The sequence below is a fragment of the Mustela putorius genome, unplaced genomic scaffold (assembly GCF_011764305.1).
Source record: "Mustela putorius furo isolate JIRA1106 unplaced genomic scaffold, ASM1176430v1.1 tig00000139_pilon_pilon_pilon, whole genome shotgun sequence".
In the NCBI taxonomy this organism is placed as follows: domain Eukaryota; kingdom Metazoa; phylum Chordata; class Mammalia; order Carnivora; family Mustelidae; genus Mustela; species Mustela putorius.
The window spans coordinates 705,160-727,091 of NW_025421293.1; the positions used below are offsets into that span (position 1 = coordinate 705,160).

General features: G+C 38.8%; 1 protein-coding gene across 5 annotated transcripts in view; it reads left to right on the forward strand.

Moving 5' to 3' along the window:
• TPST1 (tyrosylprotein sulfotransferase 1) overlaps window positions 1–21,932 on the forward strand; it is a 104,656-nt gene that overhangs the window by 31,454 nt on the left and 51,270 nt on the right. For all 5 annotated transcript variants that reach the window (XM_045074897.1, XM_045074898.1, XM_045074896.1 and 2 more), the window contains exon 2: window positions 5,299–6,244. In XM_045074897.1, the coding sequence (XP_044930832.1) occupies window positions 5,400–6,244 (845 nt within the window). In that variant the 5' untranslated portion in view covers window positions 5,299–5,399. The remainder of the gene's footprint in view (window positions 1–5,298; window positions 6,245–21,932) is intronic.

Consider the following 21,932-nt stretch of genomic DNA (forward strand, 5'->3'; position numbering starts at 1 on the left):
ATGTTAGTTCTACATTTAACCTTTGGAGAAACTGCCAAACTTGTGTAAACGGGCTGCGGCATTTTACAGTCCCACCCACCAGCAGCATATGCGCAGTGGATATTCCAGTTTCTCCACGTCTTTATCACCACTTGTTATTTATTTGTGTTTTTGATCATAGTCATCTAGTCGGTGTGAAGTAGTTCTGATTTGCATTTTCCTGAAGAATATTGAGCATCTTATGTGCATGTTAGCCCATTTATGTCTCTTCTTTGGAGAAATGTCTGTATGGGTTTTTGCCTACTTTTTAATTGGGTTATTTATGTTTATTGTTGAATTATAATAGTTCTTTATATATTCTGGCTACGAGTCCTTTATCAGATACATGATTAGTTTCTCCCATCTTTTGTCTTTCACTTTCACATCAAAGAAGGATGATGTTCTTTGAAGCACAAATGTTTTAAATTTTGATGAAATCTAATTCATCTGTTTTTAATTTGTCTCTTGTACTTTTGGTCTTATGTCTAATGAACTGCAGCCACAAAGATTTATACCTCTCTAATCTCAGTTTTATAGTTTTAGCTCTGACATTTAAGTCTCTAGTTAATTTTTTTAAAAGATTTTATTTATTTATGTGAGAGAGAGAATGAGAGAAAGAGAGAGAGCATGAGAGGGGAGAAGTTCAGAGGGAGAAGCAGATTCCCTGCTGAGCAGGAAGCCCGATATGGGACTTGATCCTAGGATTCCAGGATCTTGACCTAAGCTGAAGGCAGTCGCCCAACCTACTGAGCCACCCAGGCCTCCCTCTAGTTCTTTTGAGTAAAGTTTTGTGAGCAGGTATTCAGCTTCTTTCTTTTACATGTGGATATCCAATTGTCCTAATACCATTTGTTGAAAACGATGTTCCTTCCTCACACAGTTGTCTCAGAACCTTGTCAAGAATCAGTTGACCACATCAAAAGATGCTCCACATCACTCATTATCAGGGAATCGCAAGTCAAAACTACAACGAGATATCATATTGCACCTGTCAGAATGGTCAAAATAAAAAAATATGTGAAAACAAGAAGTGTTGATAAGGATGTGCACAAAAAGGAACCCTGTGCACTCTTGGTGGGAATGCAACCTGGTGCAGCCACTGTGGAAAACAGCATGGAGTTTCCTCAAAAAGTTAAAAATAGAACTACCATAGGACCTAGTGATCGCACTACTGGGTATTTAATCCCAAATTACCAAAAAAAAAAAAAAAAAAAAAAATCAAAGGGATACATGAATCCCTGTTTATTTATTTTTTTAAAAAGATTTTTATTTATTTATTTGACAGAGATCACAAGTAGGCAGAGAAGTAGGCAGAGAGAGAGGAGGAAGCAGGCTCCCTGCTGAGCAGAGAGCCCGATGCGGGGCTCGATCCCAGGACCCTGGGATCATGACCTGAGCTGAAGGCAGCGGCTTAACCCACTGAGCCACCCAGGTGCCCCAAGAAACAGACTCTTAGTAACAGAGCACAAACTGATAGTACCAGAGGGGAGGTGGGTGGGGAATTCGTGAAATAAGTAATGGAGATTAAAGAATGTGCTTACCATGATGAGCACTGATCAATGTGTAAAATTGAGTCACTATATTGTACACTTGAAATTAATATAACACTGTGTGTTAACTATACTGGAATTGAAATAAAAAACTTAATTAAAAAAAAAAAAGAAAGAAAACTCAACTTACCAAAAATGTAAGGGTGTATTTCTGGATTTATAATCCTATTCTAGTCTTTCATATGCTTGTTTTTATCCAGTACTACATGGTCTTCATTACTCTAGCTTTGTAGTAAGTTTTCAGATTGGGAATTGTGAATATTCCAGCATTGTTCTTTTTCAAGATGATTTTGGCCAGAATGAGACTATATGAACCTAAAACAGGATTAAGTAACTCCCTGCTTAAAATTTTTAAATCAGCCATATCTGATTGCATCTTTCATAAAATGTCATATTCCTAAACTGACCCACAAGATTTATGATCTGACCCCTGTCCATTTTTCAAGTTTCATTATTCACCCACTTTTTCTCTTGCTTTACCCTGCTCCTTGAAGGCTTTGAACTGGCCTTCCATTGCAGGACTTCTGCATATCTACTTGCTTTTGCTTCGAATGTTCTCTGCACTTCACCTATATCCTGTTCACTGTTCAGATCTCTACCTAAATGTAATCTTTTTAGGTAGTCTGTCCCTATTATTTTAGAAGATTTTATTTATTTTTTGCGTGCGTGTGTGCACGAGAGAGAAGCGTGTGCGCGAGCGTGCGAGCACATGCACACATGAGCGGGAGAAGGGGGAGGGGTAGAGGGAGAAGCAGGCTTCCTGCTGAGCAGGGACTCCAACTCAGGACCCAGTCCCAGGGCCCAGGGATCATGACGTGAGCTGAAGGCAGAAACTTTGACTAAGCTACCCAGGCATCCCTGTTCCTGTTATTTTAAAAATATTTGTTTTTCTTTACCTACTCTGAGAAATAACAAATATCATTGAAAAATGAATTTTTTAATATTTTTTATTTATTTGAAAAATTATTTTTTTTTTATTTGAAAAATAAAGAACGGTGACTACTGGGAAACCAGAGGGTAAGCGTTTAGTGTGGTAGATACATCTGATGCCAGGTTATTATTTGATCCTTTGGTCCTTATTTTCTTTGAAAGCCCACAGAAGTATTTTCTTCTCACTTGAAATTGAAGGTTATTTGAAATTGCCAGAATGTGTCCAGATTGGGTTTATTGTCATTTATTTTGCTTAAAATGTTGGTCCTCACATCTATAGATAATTTGTTTCCATTTCAGCAATGTTTTCTTCATTTATGCTTAATAATTTTCAACCAAAATATTATTATTCTAGGGTTAAATCTTAATTTTGCAACTTAATTTTGCAATTTTGCTGTTTATAAAAAACATCTGACCCCTTTTAAACCGAATACTCGTATAACATCTTAAGTATGTCTTTTATATCATGGATGCAGTTTTCTGTATAGATAGTTCAGTGCTATGTTGTTACCAGTGTTCTTTGTTCTTGTTTTAGGGAGAGCACACTGGTGGGGGAGGAGGGGCAGAGGGAGTCGGGGAGAGAATCTTAAATAGGCTCCACACCCAGAGCACAGCCCATGCAGCCCATGCACAGCCCATGACCCTGACATCATTACCTGAGCCAAAATCAAGAGTCAGACACTTAACCAACAGAGCCACCCAGGTGCCCTACTACTAGTGTTCTTAATCAGTGCTTTTTTCTTTGGTGTCTTTTTTTTTTTTTTTAAGATTTTATTTATTTATTTGAGGGAGAATGAATGAGAGAGAGCACGAGAGAGGAGAAGGTCAGAGGGAGAAGCAGGCTCCCCAAGGAGCGGGGAGCCTGATGCGGGACTCGATCGTGGAAGTCCGGCATCATGACCTGAGCCGAAGGCAGCCGCTCAACCAACTGAGCCACCTGGGCACTCTTTCTTTGCTGTCTCATTAAGCTGATTGTTTAATCTCAATGTATTCTCACTTTGTTTTCCCATGCTGTAGCTTTATAGTACAGTACATTGCCTGGCACATAATATGTGTTCAGACACGCAGTGAAAGGAATGGATATATGAGCAAACGAAAACCAGATCTTGGTGTATCCTACTGAGACTCTCAAAATATTTTTCTAGGAAAGTATTCTTTAAAAAAAAAAAAAAACCAGCTGTGTTGAGGTATAACTTTTATACAATAAGATTTACCATTGTAAGCGTCCAATTTATTGATTTTTACGAAGTTTTCTAGAGGTGTATAACTAACACAGCAGTCCAGTTTTAGAGCATTTCCATTCCTGCAAAAACTCACTTCATGCCTTTGTCATTAAATTCCTGCTTCCAACCTCTGCTTTCTGTCTCCCTAACTTTGCCTTGTGTGGACATTTCATGTAAATCTGTGCTCATGGAGCTGCTCAAATGCACACCTGCACACTCAACATTGTTTTCATTTCTAAGCATGGCTCTCCAGGGGCTGCCTTCCTGTCAGTGTAGCTTAGTGGACAGTGATTGGGCTCAAGTGTCTTAAGACGGTGTGACCTTTCATCTGCCGGTGGATCTTCATGTGCGTAGCGGAGCACATTCAGAGTTCGGGCGTTTCATATCTGCGCGGGTGCTTACCTTCCCGTCACTCCTTTCATGTCTCCTCTTCGCCTCCGTGCACCTCTTCACTGGCCAAGAGCTCGCCAGTCATGACTGCATAATCGTCTCCACACACTGCTCACCCGTTCTCCTGAACGACTTCTTTCCTAAACATGCTGTGTTCGGTCATGTCTTAGTGCAAGTTCCTGCTGCTGAGAGTACCCTCCCTCTTGGGCTGTGTTCTGTCGTGTCATGGTGCGCAGGAAATTGTACACAGGTTCCTACTGCTCAGAGTACCCCTTCCTCTTACTTTCTTTTGAGGCTTTTATAGCTTCCTCTGGTAGACTGATGTACTTCTTTTCATTATACTGTCTTTGTCCTGTTGGCTTGTTTCTACTAAGGCTCTGGGTGCGTTTTGTCATCGTTTGCACATCTGTCTGCTCATGAGACTGTTTCCTGAGAGCAGGAGTGACGGCATTGTATTTGTTGTCAAAGCTTATCCTCAGCCAAGCCCAAGTATCTGGCCTGTAGTATCTAAATAAATGACTTGCAGGATAAATAAACTGAATCTTTGTTAAAGTTTCGGCAGTTGTATATTTCTTCTGTAATTTCTCTTTAGAGTAGAATGGAGAAAAATGACTTCTTAGGGGTGAAGCAAATCTGAATGCCAGTGGTTAGATTGCAGGCATACTTGGACATATTAAATATTTGCATGATTCACTGATAGAAATAGTTTTATTTTGCCATTCTCTGTAAGGTACCTAGCTTCAGAATTGTATGGTTTTGTTTTTTTTTTTTTAAGATTTTATTTATTTATTTGACAGACAGATCGCAAGTAGGCAGAGAGGCAGGCAAAGAGAGAGGAAGGGAAGCAGGCTCCCTGCTGAGCAGAGAGCCCAATGCGGGGCTCGATCCCAGAACCCTGAGATCATGACCTGAGCTGAAGGCAGAGGCTTTAACCCACTGAGCCACCCAGGCAGCCCAGCTTCAGAATTGTTAAATTAAGAAAAGCTGTCTCTGATTAGAAATGATTTCTTTTTGCTTGCATTTGTGTATACTTATGTTCCAAGAATATCACAGTATTTAAGACTGCTTCAGCTTCTTTCTAGCTAAAATGTAATGGTGATCACTGATGACTAAGTTGTAAACAATTTCTTTTTTTTGGTAAACAGTCTTAATGTGATGATAAAATAACTTTTTCCTTTTCCCATTAGATGTTCATCTGCTTTCTGCAACAGAATCTCCATGGCCTGAACATTTTCTGAAAATTATTTTGAGCAGACTATCTGTTTAATAACAAGATAACCACATCAAGATGGTTGGAAAACTGAAGCAGAACTTACTATTGGCATGTCTGGTGATTAGTTCTGTGACTGTGTTTTACTTGGGCCAACACGCCATGGAATGCCATCACCGAATAGAAGAACGTAGCCAGCCCCTCAAATTGGAGAGCATAAAGACCACTGTGCGAACTGGCCTGGATGTCAAAGCCAATAAAACCTTTGCCTATCACAAAGATATGCCTTTAATATTTATTGGAGGTGTGCCTCGGAGTGGAACCACACTCATGAGGGCCATGCTAGATGCACACCCTGATATTCGCTGTGGAGAGGAAACCAGGGTGATTCCCCGAATCCTGGCCCTGAAGCAGATGTGGTCGCGGTCAAGTAAAGAGAAAATACGCTTGGATGAGGCTGGTGTCACTGATGAAGTGCTGGATTCTGCCATGCAAGCCTTCCTACTAGAAATTATTGTTAAGCACGGAGAACCAGCTCCTTATTTATGTAATAAAGATCCCTTTGCCCTGAAATCTTTAACTTACCTTGCTAGGTTATTCCCCAATGCCAAATTTCTCCTGATGGTCCGAGATGGCCGGGCATCAGTACATTCAATGATTTCTCGGAAAGTTACCATAGCTGGGTTTGACCTGAACAGTTACAGAGACTGTTTGACCAAATGGAATCGTGCCATAGAGACCATGTATAACCAGTGTATGGAAGTTGGCTATAAAAAATGCATGTTAGTTCACTATGAACAACTTGTCTTGCATCCTGAACGGTGGATGAGAACACTCTTAAAGTTCCTTCAGATTCCATGGAACCACTCAGTGTTACATCATGAGGAGATGATTGGGAAGGCTGGAGGAGTATCTCTGTCAAAGTGAGTAGATGTCATTATTATTTTTATTACCCTATATTCAGGCAATAAAGGGGTGTGTGTATGTGTGTAAACTCCAGCTCTCTTTTGGAATAGATACAACTTCATCAGTGAGTTTTAAAAAAAATTCTCTAGCTAGCTCATTATAGACCTTTTCATTTATTTAATTCATCTGTATATTTAGAATTATGGTCCTTTTTATTTTTTTGATGGAAGCAAACCCAATTTATAGCAGTTAAAGGTCTTTTTCACAGACCTTAGGCCTTAATGTCCATCATTCAATTTTAGTGACTCCTGATTTCTAATTTCTAGATACTCTTATTAATAAAGATAGTTGGCTTTTTGTGTAGATTAACATGAGAAGCTTCTCACATGTTGGTAAGCAAGTGGTGAATTCTAAGCATTTAGGGATTTTTAGTAATAGAGAAAAATAAAGGCTAAGATGATCTAACCCAGTCCCTTCGCTTTACAGGTTGGAAAAGTGAATCAGAAAGTAAAAATGATTCACTCAAATTGAGGTGGAAAGACCAGAATTAGAATCCATGCCTTGGTCTCAGTGGGCTAGTGCTGTTTTCCATGGCATTTCATAACATGTAGTAATTCTTTTGTCATCTGAAGGGTATTGATTTTTACGTAGAGGTAGAGAACCCCACAGGTTGGAAGCTTAATCCCTAATCCATCTGTACGGGAAGTTCCTTAGATTCAAATACTTCTAAAACCATTGCATTTTCCCCTTTCTTATGAAGTGGTGACTGGGGTGCTCTGACTTGATCTGACATTGTGATTTGATGACATATGTACCCAGAATAAGGATATAAAATGAAACTACTTAATTCAGGTAGCATCTCCTTATGGGGAAAAGTTGGGTGTAAGTAAGTTTTATTTTTTTCCATTTATAAAGGTAATAAACAGGTACCTGCTGTTTAAAAAAAAGAAAGAAAGAAAAGATAAAACAGTGTACTTCTCCCCTAGGTACCCTGCTTCCTCCTACCAAGGAGTGTCTTCTTGATTCCTTTTTTCAGTGTGTAGCACTTGTGCCCGGAGTATTAATTCCTGATCTAGATGATTTGAAAGGAACAGCTGCGTTTCTGCACTTACCTTATGGGGTATTGGTTATAAATTATTAGGTATTATCACTCTAATGGTTCGAGGTTATTTTTATTGATTCAAAGGAAATTATATTCCTAGCTACTGTCATCATAGTTTATTGTTCTTTCCAGATAATAGACCGTAACTAATTTCTAATCACCTGTATTCCTAGGTAAGCATTTCACTTTATGTGCTTGAATTTTGGCCCAGATATTCTTTTTTTTTTTTTTAAAAGATTTTATTTATTTGACAGAGATCACAAGTAGGCAGAGAGGCAGGCAGAGAGAGAGAAGGGGAAGCAGATTCCCTGCTGAGCAGAGAGCCTGATGCGGGGCTCGATCCCAAGGACCCCGGGATCATGACCTGAGCTGAAGGCAGAGGCTTTAACCCACTGAGCCACCCAGGCACCCCATGGCCCAGATATTCTGATGCTGTTTCCTTCTAGTGGTTTAAAATAAGCCTGATAGACATCCCCACACCCACTCCCAGTCTGTCCAAGTAGGGATTAAGGAGATATGCTCAAGGTAGATTTCAGTGGAAATAAGGAAAAGATTATTTTACATATATAATTACTATGTTTAAGGCAAACATGGAGACTGAGGAAATTCTATAGAAACTACAAATAAATGGATTTTAGAAGGGGAAGAGACCTTACTTAGCATTCAGTTTGAGGCATGGAGACCCACTGAGGTTTTGCACCTTGTCAAGAATCACACCTGGCAGAGCCATGACTAGACCTTGCAATGTTTATTCCAAGATTCTTGGTATCATATGAGTTATTTTTAAATTAAGGCATACCTATAAGTAAATGCACAGATATTCAGTGTACAATTTGATATGTGTTTACATCTGTATACACCTGTATAATCACCATCCGTATAAATATATAGAAAATTACCAGTGCTCGGGAGGCTCCTTTATCCCTCTCTTGGTTAACATCTTCCTCAGCCCAAAAGAAACCACTGTTCTGACCTCTGTCACCAAGGGGCTCTGATGTTATGTGTGAAGTTCAGAAATAGTCTTGCTTGTTTTTGAACTTCATGTAATGCAAGCATGCTTATTCATTATTTTTTGCCTGGCTACTTCCATTTAACCTTAGATTTACCCATAACCTTGTAAAGAGCAGCTGTTGATTCTTTTTCATTACTATGTAATATTCTAGTATATAAATATAACAGTTTATCCATTGGTACATTGCTGGACATTTGATGTTTCCAGTTTGGGACTATTATGGGTAAAGTGGCTAAGATCATTCCTGTCCATTACTATTAGTGAACGGAGCATTAATTTCTCTTGGGTATATGCCAGTGAGTAGAATCGCTGGATCATAAGACATCTCTATATCTCCATATTTAGATGTCCTTAACAGATACTTGTTTTCCACACGATCTGTACCATTCACGTACGGCTATATTTTACAGAAATGTGTTCTAGTTGCTTTGCAGCTTTGCCAACACTTAGTATTCTGAGTCCTTTTAATTTTAGGACCGGTACAAGTATTTTTTGTTTTAAAGATTTTATTTATTTATTTGACAGAGAGAAATTACAAGTACACTGAGAGGCAGGCAGAGAGAGAGAGAGAAGGAAGCAGGCTCCCTGCTGAGCAGAGAGCCCGATGCGGGACTCAATCCCAGGACCCTGAGATCATGACCTGAGCCGAAGGCAGCGGCTTAACCCACTGAGCCACCCAGGCGCCCCGCAAGTATTTTTTAAACCTAAAAACAAAACAAAATAACATTTGGGTTCTTTCCTATAAATATTTTTTTTCTGGAAAAATTGTTTAAAATAAGTATTTTAATACTTATTGTGGTATTATTTAGTCCTGAAGTACTAAAAATATTTAGGCAGTTTTGAAGGCTTGAAGATACTACCAGATGACCCAGGAACATATGCAGAAATTATTGAAGACAGTGGTAAGGAAAACTTTCACAGTTCTACCTCCCCTATTGTGTTAACTAAAAAAGCAATGCTTTTTTTGCTTTGCTTAGGAATTTCCAGTTATTTTCAGTCAGAGAGGTACATCTCGCCTTCCTGGTCAGTTCCAGTTAGAGTAGGAGCATAAGTTAATCACTTGCTAATATATGTGAGAGTTTCTCTATGAAAGAATTTGGTGGAAGAAAACATTCTTTCATTCTGGGGTGGTTTAGGGAATCTTCATTAGAGACTACTGTGTATAAGTTAAGCTTTAAAAAAAAAAAACTGAAAATAAAATCAAAGGTTTTAATGAGTGGGGAAGAGATAGAAGCAGATTGCTTTAGCTGGCTAAAGTGTAGGTCTGCATTAAGATACAGCTATAGAATTTTAGGTACACTATTAATCCTTGATGTTTTTAGACAGTCATTTCAAGGCAAAGTAGTAGAATAGTTTCTCCAGTGATTGATGTTGTACCTTTGATGCTTTGAATACGGTGTTCTGTTTTAACAAATTATTTACCCATACTGTTCAACATTATATTAAATTGAGCTGTAGTCTTGATTACTATGGCTCCAAAAATGATACAGAGCTCACTGATCTCTTTATTTCTTCCAAACTAGTTGAGTAGAAAAAAAATTGAAGCATTTCTAAATGTCTTTTTGCCTTTATCTTTCAAGAAATGTTTATACAGAAAGGTAAGGAGGAGTACATTTTAAGGAAAATAACATGCAATTAGGTGGGTTCTAGTAGAATTCTCCAAGTGATTGAATATGTAGTAGGATTTTGCTAATGACGGAATGGTATCTACTGCCTGCCTGCTTCTCAGATAATTGGAGTAGGAAATGGAATAAAGTTTGAGGCTATTTACATTAACTTCGACTCATGAATTGTGGAATATTTGTGGAATTTCAGTCATTTCCATCTGGGAACATTCAGGAAATTACTAGTGTATACAGCATTGTTCCTGCTTTTAAACTCTTTCAGATACTATGAAATTACCTGGAACAAATAAAAATCATCAGTAACAATAACAGAAAAGTGCACCAAGGTATACTTAAGGTCGACTAAAATAAACAAGTAACCTAGGATCAGTAAACAGATTTACTAGGTGAAAAGAGCAAAGCCAGAAAACACTATAAAGATAAGCCTTAAACAGAAGCAGGTGTAAGAATCATAACTACAATTCAGAGAGAAGTTCTCTGCCCTTTGGGCAGAAAAAAAGGTGTAGAACTGTTAAGCACAAAGAGGTTAGAAGGAAAAATACAGTAGCAGTGGTAAGTACAAGAGAAAAAAATAGTACAATATTTGGTACTATACAATATAATATACTATATAATACAATAATTGACACTCTGAAACTTCTAGTAAGTAAAGCAGAGAGAAAACTAGAAATCAGATCCAGAACAGAGATAGTATTAAATAAAAATAAACTCAGTAAATTTTAAAGAACTAATTGGCTTTATTAATTCATGAATCATGCGTAGCCCATTTAGCAAGTGGGGGAGCCCCAAAAGTTTACAGAAAAGGGAAGGCTTTTAAAGATAAAGAGACAGTGGGAAAAATGAAATTATTCGGAAAGAAACCATTGTTTTAGGCAAGATTGCCCTCCTAAGGGGAATAGCTGGGGTCTAACAGTAAATTTGCTAGTGCTGACCAGGAAGTTCCCATGTAGAGTGATTAAAGGTTAACATTTCAGTGGATGTGAAGCTGCAGTTAGATGGGGTATTAAGACTTTTTTTTTTAATCTTTTAGGAACAAGAACCAAGTTTTTTATTTGTTCATTTCTTACATTCAAATTATTCCTCAAGGACAGTCCTTGGTCTGAGCCTCTTTGCTATCATACAACTGCAACCCACCTCTTTATGGGGTTTTCCCTCCCTGTCAGTTTTACAGAGGCCCACCCTAACCCTAACAGAGGAAGTAAGGACCTGCCAAAAGGAGTGAATTTTGAATCCTGCAAGCCTCCTAGTAGGTCCTTTAAACTCATGATGTAAATTCAGGGGAGTTGACCAATAAGGTGCCTTATTTTGCTTCTAGAAAGTTAGGACCATAGTTAGATTTTCTTCTAGCCTGAAATAAAAGGTTGTCCTAAATTCCAGAGGTTGACACCTGTATCAGTGGCCTGAGAGAGAAAGATGAAGACTTTATCTTTCTAGGCCAATGGCAGAGTAAAGGAAAGGAAAAGGAGAAAGATTTCAGGATCTGTTAAAGTAGGCAATCCTGATCCGTCGTCTTGAGTGGAAGTCTGTCTTGACGATGGATACTGCTCTTCCTCGTAATTTGATTTGAAGGTCTGCAGTGTCTGTATTGGGCTCGGTGTCTTGTGGAGCCTTTAGCTGGGTGATGCGGACTCAAGGCTTACCACCTTCTAATTTTGCAGACAGTGTCGGTGGCCGGGAGCAGTTGGTAATGTTCCTTCCAGGTGGGGCTGAGCTATTTTTCTCTCCTGTTTCCAACATGCCCAATCACCAGTTCTAAACTGTGACCTTTGGATTGGGATCCCGATAGACTTCTTCGGCCTGTTGATAGACTTGATCGTAAGACCTTAGAGGCTTAGAGTAGCTTGTACTTATGTAAAGTAACAGGGGACCAGAGGAAGGTTGTGTATTGATGGGATTCCAAGAAATCTGCAAGGTTTTTGTCTCTGGAATTAATCCTACGAGACTGCCAGCGCCCCGGAGCCCTTCCAGCAGTTTGCATTTTAAAAAGTCTTTTCCCCGTTTCTTTCTTCCTTGGGAGTCAGTGATAATGGGCTGTGTTTCTAACTCCAAGGGACTGAAAGAATAGAAGTTTCTCCAAGATGGACTTTTGCTTTCCTAAGGCCAATAATTTACAAGCTGTTTGAGATAAAGGAGTTTGGGGATTGGTGAAGAGATAGGTGAATTTTGAATTGCCTCTGGAGCTGAGTTTTGTTTTGCAAACAATTTGCCAGATTAGGACAGTTGCTTTCAGTTCCTCAAAGAATTGGGGTGTAATTTAAATGATTTCATACATTGATCCACTTATCCAACTAGATTATCCTCAATTGGTTTCTTTCCCTCTGGGTAAAGAATTTTAATTATAAATATTTCTGGCAGTATTGAATAACCCCGCTCAGGTGTAAGGGCCCCAAAGAGGGTAAAGGATATTAACTTCCCAAAATCCAGTCACTCCTACTAAAGATTCCCTAAAAAAGAACCAACAGCTTGTATGTTCCAGGCAGGCAAAAAGCCAAGTCCAGATGTGTAAACAAGAAGACAGTCCTTCAGATAGTGCATGAGGGTTCCTTTTTCTTTGTATCCTTTCCAACACTTGTTGTTTCTAGTGTTTTTTATTTTAGCCATTCTGGCAGCTGTGAGGTGATATCTCATTGTGGTTTTGATTTGCATTTCCTTGATGATGACTGATGCCGAGCATTTTTTCATATGTCTGTTGGCCATCTGTATGTCTTCTTTGGAGAAATATCTGTTCATGCCTTTGCCCAGATTTTGATTGGATTATTTGTGGGTTTTGGTGTTGAATTTTATTAGTTCTTTACGTATTTTGGATACTAACCCTTTCCCAGATTTGTCATTTGCAAATATCTTCTCCCATTCTGTAGGTTGCCTTTCAGTTTGTTGATTATTTCTTTTGCTGTGCAGGAGCTTTTCATTTTGATGTAGTGCCAGTAGTTTAGTTTTGCTTTTATTTTCTTGCCTCAGGAGACACATCTAGAAAAACATTGCTATAGCTGATGTCAGGTATGCTCTTTTCTAGGATTTTTGTGGTTTCGGGTCTTATATTTAGGCCTTTAATCCATTTTGAGTTTATTTTCATGTATGATATGAGAAAATGGTCCAGTTTTATTCTTTTGCAGATAGCAGCCCAGTTTGTCCAGCATCATTTGTTGAAGAGATTATCTTTTTCCCATTGCATATTCTTTCCTGCTTTGTTGAAGATGAACTGACCGTAGAATTGTGGGTTTATTTCTGGGCTCTATTCTGTTCCATTGATCTATGTATCTATTTCTGTGTTATTACCATACTGTTTTGATTACTACAGCTTTGTAATGTAACGGAAAGTGTAGAGCTGTGATGCCTCCAGCTTCGCTTTTCTTTCCAAGGTTGCTTTGGCTATGCAGGGTCTTTTCTGATTTCCATACAAATTTTAGGATTGTTTATTCTAGTTCTATGAAAAATGCTATTGGTGTTTTGATGGGGATTGCATTAAATCTATAGATTGCTTTGGGTAATACAGCCGTTTTAACAGTATTGTTCTTCCAGGCCATGTGCATGAATTATATTACCATTTCTTTGTGTCAACTTTAATTTGTTATATTAGTGTTTTATAGTTTTCAGAATATAGGTCCTTCACCTCCTTGGTTAAGTTTATTCCTAGGTATTTTATTATTTTGGGTGCAATTGTAAATGGGATTTTTTTTTTTTCTTTCTGCTACTTCATTATTAGTGTTAGGAAATGCAATGGATTTCTGTAAATTGTTTCTTTATCCTGCAACCTTACTGAATTCATTAATCAGCTTTAGTGTTTTTTTTGGTGGAGTCTTTAGGGTTTTCGGTATGTAGTATCATGTCATCTGCAAATAGTGAAAGTTTTCTTTCTTTCTTTCTTACCAGTTTGTATGTCTTTTATTTCTTTTTGTTGTCTGATTCCTGTGGCTAGGACTTCCAGTACTATGTTGAATAAAAGTGGTAAGAATGGACATCCTTGACTTATTTCTGATTTTAGGGGAAAAGTTCTGTTTTCACCATCGAGTATAATGTTAGCGGTGGTTTGGTTTTGTTTTGTTGTTGTTGTTTTTCATTTCAGGACTTCATTATGTTGAGATTTGTTCCTTCTAAGCCTAATTTGTTGAATGTTTTTTTATCAGGAATGTATGTTGTACTTTGTGAAATGCTTTTTCTGCATCTATTGAAATTATCATATGGTTTTTATCTGTTCTCTTGTTAACGCAATGTATTACATTGATTGATTTGAGGATATTGAACCATCCTTACGTCCCTGGAAGAGCACCTTATGTTTTCAGTGGCCATTTGTGGTTCTCTTGTGAAATGCCTGTTTGTGACTTTTGCCCATTTTCTAATGCGTAAGTTTTGTCATTTTCTTTTTGCTAGACTTTATCTGATATGTATGTTACAAACCGCTTCTCTTAGTAGCTTGTCTTTTTTTAAGATTTTATTTATTTATTTGAGAGAGAGAGTGAGAATGAGAGAATGAGCAGGCAGAGAGGGAGAGGAAGAAGCAGACTCCCTGCTGAGCAGAGAGCCGGATGCGGGGCTCAGTCCCAGGACCCTGAGCTAAAACCGAGAGTCAGATGCTTAACTGACTGAGCTACCTGGACACCCCTAGAGCAATTTTAGGTTCACTGTAAAATTGAGCAGAAAGTATAGGGAGTTTCCATATATTCTTGGCCCCCACATATGCAAAACTTCTTCCACTATCAAAATCCCGAACCAAACTGGTACATTTATATAGTTAACGAACGAACAGTGATACATCATTTTCATGCAAAGTCCGTATTTTATAGTAGGGTTCACTCTTGGTGGTGGTGTTCGTTCTGTAGGTTTTGGCAAATGTGCACTGTCAGGTATCCACCATTACAGTTATAGACAGAATAGTTTCACTGCCCTGAAAATCCTCTGTGGTTCACCTTTTTGTCCCTCTCTGCTCCCAACTCCTGGCAATAACTGGTCTTTTTACTGTCTCCATAGTTTTGCCTTTTCCAGAATGTCATACAGTTAAAGTCATACAATATGTAGCCTTTTCAGATTGGCTATTTTCACTTGGTAATACGCATTTAAATTTCGTGGCTTGACAGCTTTTTTTTTTTTTAAGCACTGAATTATATCAATTCTGTTGATTTTTCTCAAAGAACCAGGTTTTGGCTTTTATTTTCTCTATTGATACCTTGTTTTGTTTGTTTGTTTTAAGATTTTATTTATTTATTTGACAGACAAAGATCACAGATAGGCACAGAGGCAGGCAGAGAGAGAGGTAGAAGCAGGCGCCCCACTGAGCAGAGAGCCCGATCCCGGGATCCTGGGATCATGACCCGAGCTGAATGAAGGCAGAGGCTTTAACCCACTGAGCCACCCAGGCACCCCTGATACCTTGTTTTTAACTTCATTGAATTCTGTTCTAATTGTTACTTCTTTTGCTCCTTTTCTTTTCTTTTGCTCCTTCTTTTTTGAAATATGCACTTAATGGTGTAAACTTCCTTGTAAGCACCGTTTTCACTGCATTGCACATATTTTGATAAGTTGTATTTTCATTTTTATTTAGTTTAAAATATTTAAAATTATTCTTTGATCCACATATTATTTAGAAATGTGTTGTTTAATCTTGAAGTATTTCGAGTTTTACGAGCTATGTTTCTCTTATTGATTTCTAGTTTAATTCCACTGGAGTTTACAACAATACATTGGATAGGGGAGCCTGGGTGGCTTAGTGGGTTAAGCTTCTGTCTTCGGCTCAGGTCCTGATCTCAGGGTCCTGGGATCGAGTCCCGCATCGGGCTCTCTGCACAGCAGGGAACCTGCTTCCTCCTCTCTCTCTGCCTGCCTCTTTGCCTACTTGTGATCTCTCTCTGTTCAATAAATAAATAAAATCTAAAAAAAAAAAAAAGAATACATTGTATAACCTCTGTTCTTCAAATTTGTTTTTATGGCCTGAATGTGATCTATCTTGGTGTAGGTTCCATGTGAACCTAAGATAGGTATGTGTATTCTGCTGTTGTGGAGAGAAACGATAATGTCTGTTATATCCAGTTGGTTGATGATGTGTTGAGTTCAGCTGCATCCTTGCTGATTTTCTGCCTGTAGGATCTGCCCATTTCTGATAGAGGTGTGTTAAATTCTTCAACTATAATAATGGACTTATCTGTTTCTCCTAGAAATTCAGACCTTTGTTGCCTCATGTCTTTTGACTCTTTGTTGTTAGGTGCCTACACATTAAGGATTATTAGGTCTTCTTGAATAATTGATCCCATTATCAAGAATACAGCTACTCTACCTTTGATTGGTGTTAACATGTTATATCTTTATCCACCTGATTATCTTTAATCTATTTGTATAGATTACCTTTAATCTATATGTGTCTTTATATTTAAAATGGGTTTCTTGAAGCAAACATATAGTTGGATCTTGTATTTGATCCACTCTCACAATAACTTGCCTTTAATTGGTACATTTAGACCATTGATGTTCAGAATGTTTCTGATATAGTTGGATTAATATCTACTATAATTATTACTTGTTTTTATTCATCGCTTTGTTCTTTGTTCCTGGTTTTTTTTTTTGGTCACTCTTTTTGCCATTTATAGTTTTGACTGAGCCTCTTACATGATTCAATTTTCTTTCCTTTCTTAGCATATGAATTATACTAAAAAAAATAATTTTTTTGTGGTTGCCTTTTCGTCTGCAGGTAACACTATACCACTTGTTGGGTAGTGCAAGTACCTTATTATAACAAAATATTTCTATTTATTCTCTGTCCTTTGTATCATTGGTTTGATTCATTTCACTTATACATAAGTATTCATACTAAAATTCCTTATTGCTATTATTATTTTAACAAACTCTAGTAGAGCCGTTAAGAATAAGAAAAGTGAAAGTTTTGAATTTACCTTCACTTATTACTTCTCTAATGCTTTTCCTTTCTTTATGTAGATCCCAAGTTTCTGCCCAGTTCTAAAGAACTCTTTTAAATTCCTTGCAAGGTAGGTCCACTGGCAACAAATTCCCTTAATGTTTGTCTGTGACAGTCTTTATTTCCCCTTTACTTTTGAGGAATAGTTTCACAGTATACAGAATTATAAGTATGTGAGGTGCCCCCCCCCCATCAAGGCTTTAAATATTGCACTCCACTTTGATTGTTTGCTTGGTTTCTGAAGAGAAGCTGGAGGTAATTTTTATCTTTGCTCCTGTATAGGCAAGATTTTTTTCCTCTGTCGTCGTCTTTTTTTTTTTTTTTTTTTTTTATTTGACAGAGAGAGAGATCACAAGTAGGCAGAGCAGCAGGCAGACAGAGAGGGGGAAGCAGGCTTCCCGCTGAGCAGAGAGCCCGCTTTGGGGCTTGATCCCAGGACCCTGGAATCATGACCCAGGCTGAAGGCAAAGGCTTTAACCCACTGAGCCACCAGGCACCCCCCTTTTCCGTCTTTTTTCTCTCTCTCTCTTTTTTTTTTTTCAGTTTTGAAATTTCTGTTGACATACCCTCTATTGACAAAGCTCAGAGATTTTTTTCTCAGCTGTGTTCACTCTGCTAAAGAGTCCATCAGAGGCCTTCTTCATGTCTGTTATAGTGTTTTTTTTTTTTTTAAGATTTTATTTATTTATTTGACAGAGATCACAAGTAGGCAGAGAGGCAGGGGTGGGGTTGGGGGGGGGGGAAGCAGGCTCCCTGCTGAGCAGAGAGCCTAATGCGGGCTTGATCCCAGGACCCTGAGATCATGACCTGAGCTGAAGGCAGCGGCTTAACCCACTGAGCCACCCAGGCACCCCTGTTACAGTGCTTTTGATCCCTAGCATTTCTTCTTTCTTAGAATTTTTATCTCTGTGCTGTATAGTATCTCAGTTTTTACATGTTGTCACTTTTCCCATTAGAACCCTTACACATTAATCATAGTTGTTTGAATTCCTGGTCTTGTAATTCCAACATTCCTGCTGTATCTGAATCCAGTTCTGATGCTTCCGGTCCTTCAAACTGATTTTTGCCTCTTAGTATGCCTTATAATTTTTTTGTTGAAAGCCATGCGTGGTGTGTACTGGGTGAGAGGAACTCTGGTGAGTTCTTCAGTGATGTGGTGCTGTGGTGTTGGGGGCCAAGGAGGCCTTCTGTCATCTGAGGAGTAGGTCTCAGTCTTGTCTTGAGCTGGTGCCCTTCAGCAGTGACCTTCACAAGTACCCTTGTTGTGTTGCCTTCCCCTGCCCCCGTCCCTAGGTTAAGCAGGATGACTGGAGAGGACTGAACCGGAGTATTTTCCTTCCCTCAGGTCAGGTAGCCTCTGGTCAGTTAGTTTCTTTTGAGGGCAGCCTTTATTAAGGACAAAGGCTCTGGCATATTTCAAAATGGTTACTTTTCTCCTATCCCTGACAGAAGCAGGAGGTTTTTCTCTGATTTTTACAGCGAGACCTGGTTGTATTCCAGATGATAAAACTCTGGGGGTGCCCCTCAAATCTTTAACTCATAGGTTTGCCTACTCTGAGCCTCCAGCAGTTTGTCAACTATAGTTCAGGTTTTCCTTTTTTTAAAAAATTTTATTATTTTATTTTATTTTTATTTTTATTTTAGAGAGGGAGTGAGGGGAAGGGAAGAGAGAAAGGGAGAGAGAATCTTTTTTTTATTCACATATAAATATTTTATTATGTTTCGTTAGTCACCATACAGTACATCCTGAGTTTTTGATATAATGTTCCATGATTCATTGTTCGCGTAGAACACCCAGTGCTCCCAGCCATCCATGCCCTCCTTAATCCCCACCCCCAGGCTCGCCTATCCCTCACCCCCTCCCTTCTAAATCCCTCAGTTGGTTTCCTGGAGTCCATAGTGTCTTATGGTTCATCTCCCCCTGTAGTTTAGGTTTTCCATCCCAGTACTGCTTTCCCTAGAGGTTTCTGCTCTGGTAAGTCATACTTCTTGGTATCTGCCTGTCTGTCTCCCACTTTGGGGTTTGCCTTCTGACCTCACCTACTTGATAGATCTAAGATGTTGTTCTTTCAGTTTGTTCAGCTTTTTACTTGTTAGGGTGGAGGGGCGACTTCCAGTCTCCTTTCATGCTCAGTGAGAAACTGAACGTCGTCTTCTTATTAGAAAAATTCTTTTCCTCTTTGCGTTTTGTTCCAGATTATTTTATTGCTTTGTCTTTTATATTCACATTTTATCGTTCGAAATATATCTAATCTTCCATAAATATCTTGTATTTTTTTCAACTCAGAATTTTCATCATTCCCAATTTGATTTGGGTCTTTTATATCTTCCTTGTTCTATTTATATGTGTTTTTTCCACACTTCCAAGTAGTTCTCCCAATCTCAAAGGACACTGATGAAATATGGCACAAATTTAACTCAGTTATGACACTATTTACCTGGAGAGTGTCATATTTCCCAGGTTAAGGGCTCAGTCCCACTGGACCCACAAGACTGCTTCTACTTGCCAGTCACAAGTCTAGGTTGTCACCTGTGCCTCTGACCAACTGGCTGCAAATTGGAGAGTCCTGCAGTTCCCTTGTTGGTTCCATTAATTTGCTAGAGCCACTCACAAAACTCGGGATACCAGTTTACTTATTCTTTATTACAAAGGATATTAAAGGATACGAATGAATACCTAGATGTAGAGATACATAGGGTGAGGTTTAGAAGGGTTTTGAGAACAGGAGCTTTTTCTCCCTATGGAATTTGAGGTGTGCCGCCCTGCAGGTATGTAGGTGCCTTCACCAACTTGGAAGCTCTCTGAACTCCTCCTTTTGGTCTTTTGGGGAGGCTTCATGACATAGGTGTGATTGATTAAATGATTAGCTACTGGTGACTGACCTCTATCTCCAAGCCTTCTCCCCTTCTAGGAGGTTAAGAAGTGGAATTGAAAGTTCCAACCCTCATATCACATGGTTGGTTCCCCTGGCAACCAGCCCCGTCCTTAGTTTACCTTTGGGCTTATTAACATAAGGACAGATGTTATCCCTCTCCATTCTTAAGACATTCCAAGGGTTTTAGGAGCTCTGTGGGAGAAATGGGAGGTCAAGACCAAAGGTATATCTCTTATTATAAATCACAGTGTCACACAAGTCTTATATACTTTTATAACTCAATTCCATGAGAATACTGAATAATTATTTTAATGTGTTTATTTGTTATTATTCTAGTATCTTTGCCAGTTTTTACTGGTTTTTTTGTTATTGTTTTTTCCCCTTAGTTATCTGTTGTATTTTTCTGCTTCTTTGCATTCTTAAGGTTTGTTCTGCAGTGCAATTAAATTATTTGGATAGTTTGATCTATTTGTGTTTTAGTTTTATGATTTGTTAGGTAAGTTAGAGGAAGTGCTTCATCTAGGCCTAATTATTCCCCAGTATGGAGTCAAGAATTTCCTAAGAATACTACCAGTATCTGTTGAATTATGGGTGATTCTGTTCCCCGTGGTAGTAACAGGTACTAGTCCCAGCCCTATGTGAGCCCTGGACACAGTTCTGTGTTATTACTTCAGGTGGTTCTTTCTCCTTAGCAGATCTCCTAAGTTTTCTGTGCACTTTTCTCCTCTTTGATTGGCCTTCAAACTAACCACACAAGTTTTCTTTCAGCTCCATTTCCTTAACTTGTGGAATCCACCAAGCTCTCTCTGGGTTCCCCTGTTGTACCACAGCCTATAAACCTCTCGGGGAGTAAGCTGGGACAATTATAAAGGCTTATCGTATTGGTTCCTCATCTCAGGCATCATTGTTCTTTAATACCTAATTTCCAGTGTTTCATGCATGTCCAGCATTTTATATCATATTTTAGGGTTTTTAAAAATTGTTTCAGATATTGTTTCCTACTGAATTTTTTTAATAAAGATTTTATTTATTTATTTATTTATTTAACAGACAGAGATCACAAGTAGGCAGAGAGGCAGGCAGAGAGAGAAGAAGGGAAGCAGGCTCCCCACTGAGCAGAGACCCTGACTCAGGGCTTGATCCCAGGACAGGTGAGATCATGACCTGAGCCGAAGGCAGAAGCTTTAACCCACTGAGCCACCCAGGTGCCCCTGATTTTTTTTTTTTTTTTAAGATTTTATTTATTTATTTGAGAGTGAGAGAGAAAGAGAACGAGAGAGCACACAAGTCGGGGGAGGAAGGAGGAGAATCAGATTCCCCCCTGAGCAGGGAACCCAACTCGGGACTCCGTCCCAGGACTGTGGGATCAGGACCTGAGCTGAAGGCAGGTGCTTAACTGACTGAGCCACCCAGCCCACCCTGCCCCACTGAATTATTTTGAAGCATTTTATTTATAGATACTTTAGTGTGATCCTTTAAAAGTTAAGAGCTCTTCAATTTTAACTCAAGGCTTTGGTCACCACTATATCTCTGAGTTCATGAAACATTTATAAATTCATGTGCTTATTTCCCAGTTTATCAGTTTTGTCCTGCAACAGTTGTTTGATAATCAGCAGCCAACTGTCTTAAAGTTAATGCTTTGGTAAAAGTAGCAAGCAACCTTTGTTTGACAGTAGCCAGACCTCCAGGATCCTGTAAATCTTCTCTAACATGAAATTTCTTTTAGAAACTTCTTTATCTCTTCCCTTCCCAACTTAAAAGTATATAATCAGTTGCCCCTCACAATGGCAGTGCAGCTCTTTCTGCCTACAGGTCCTGTGCCTGTGCTTTAATAAAACTACCTTTTGGGGCACCTGGGTGGCCCAGTTGGTTAAGCATCTGTCTTCAGCTCAAGTCATGATCTCAGTGTCCTGGGATAGAGCCTTGTGTTGGGCTCTCTGCTTGGTGGGGAGTCTGCTTCCCCTCTCCCTCCCCCTCTGTACTCCCCCAACCTCTCTCTCTCAAATAAATAATAAATAAAATCTTTAAAAAAAAAACAAAAACCCTTTTGCACTGCAGACACCTCAGGAATTCTTTTTTGATCATTCCCTCCCAGACCCCACATCAAAATCACACCATTATGTCCTTCTTCAACTTGTTTATGTTGTCCTGGATCCAGAGACATATAATACCTGGATTTTTTTTTTGAA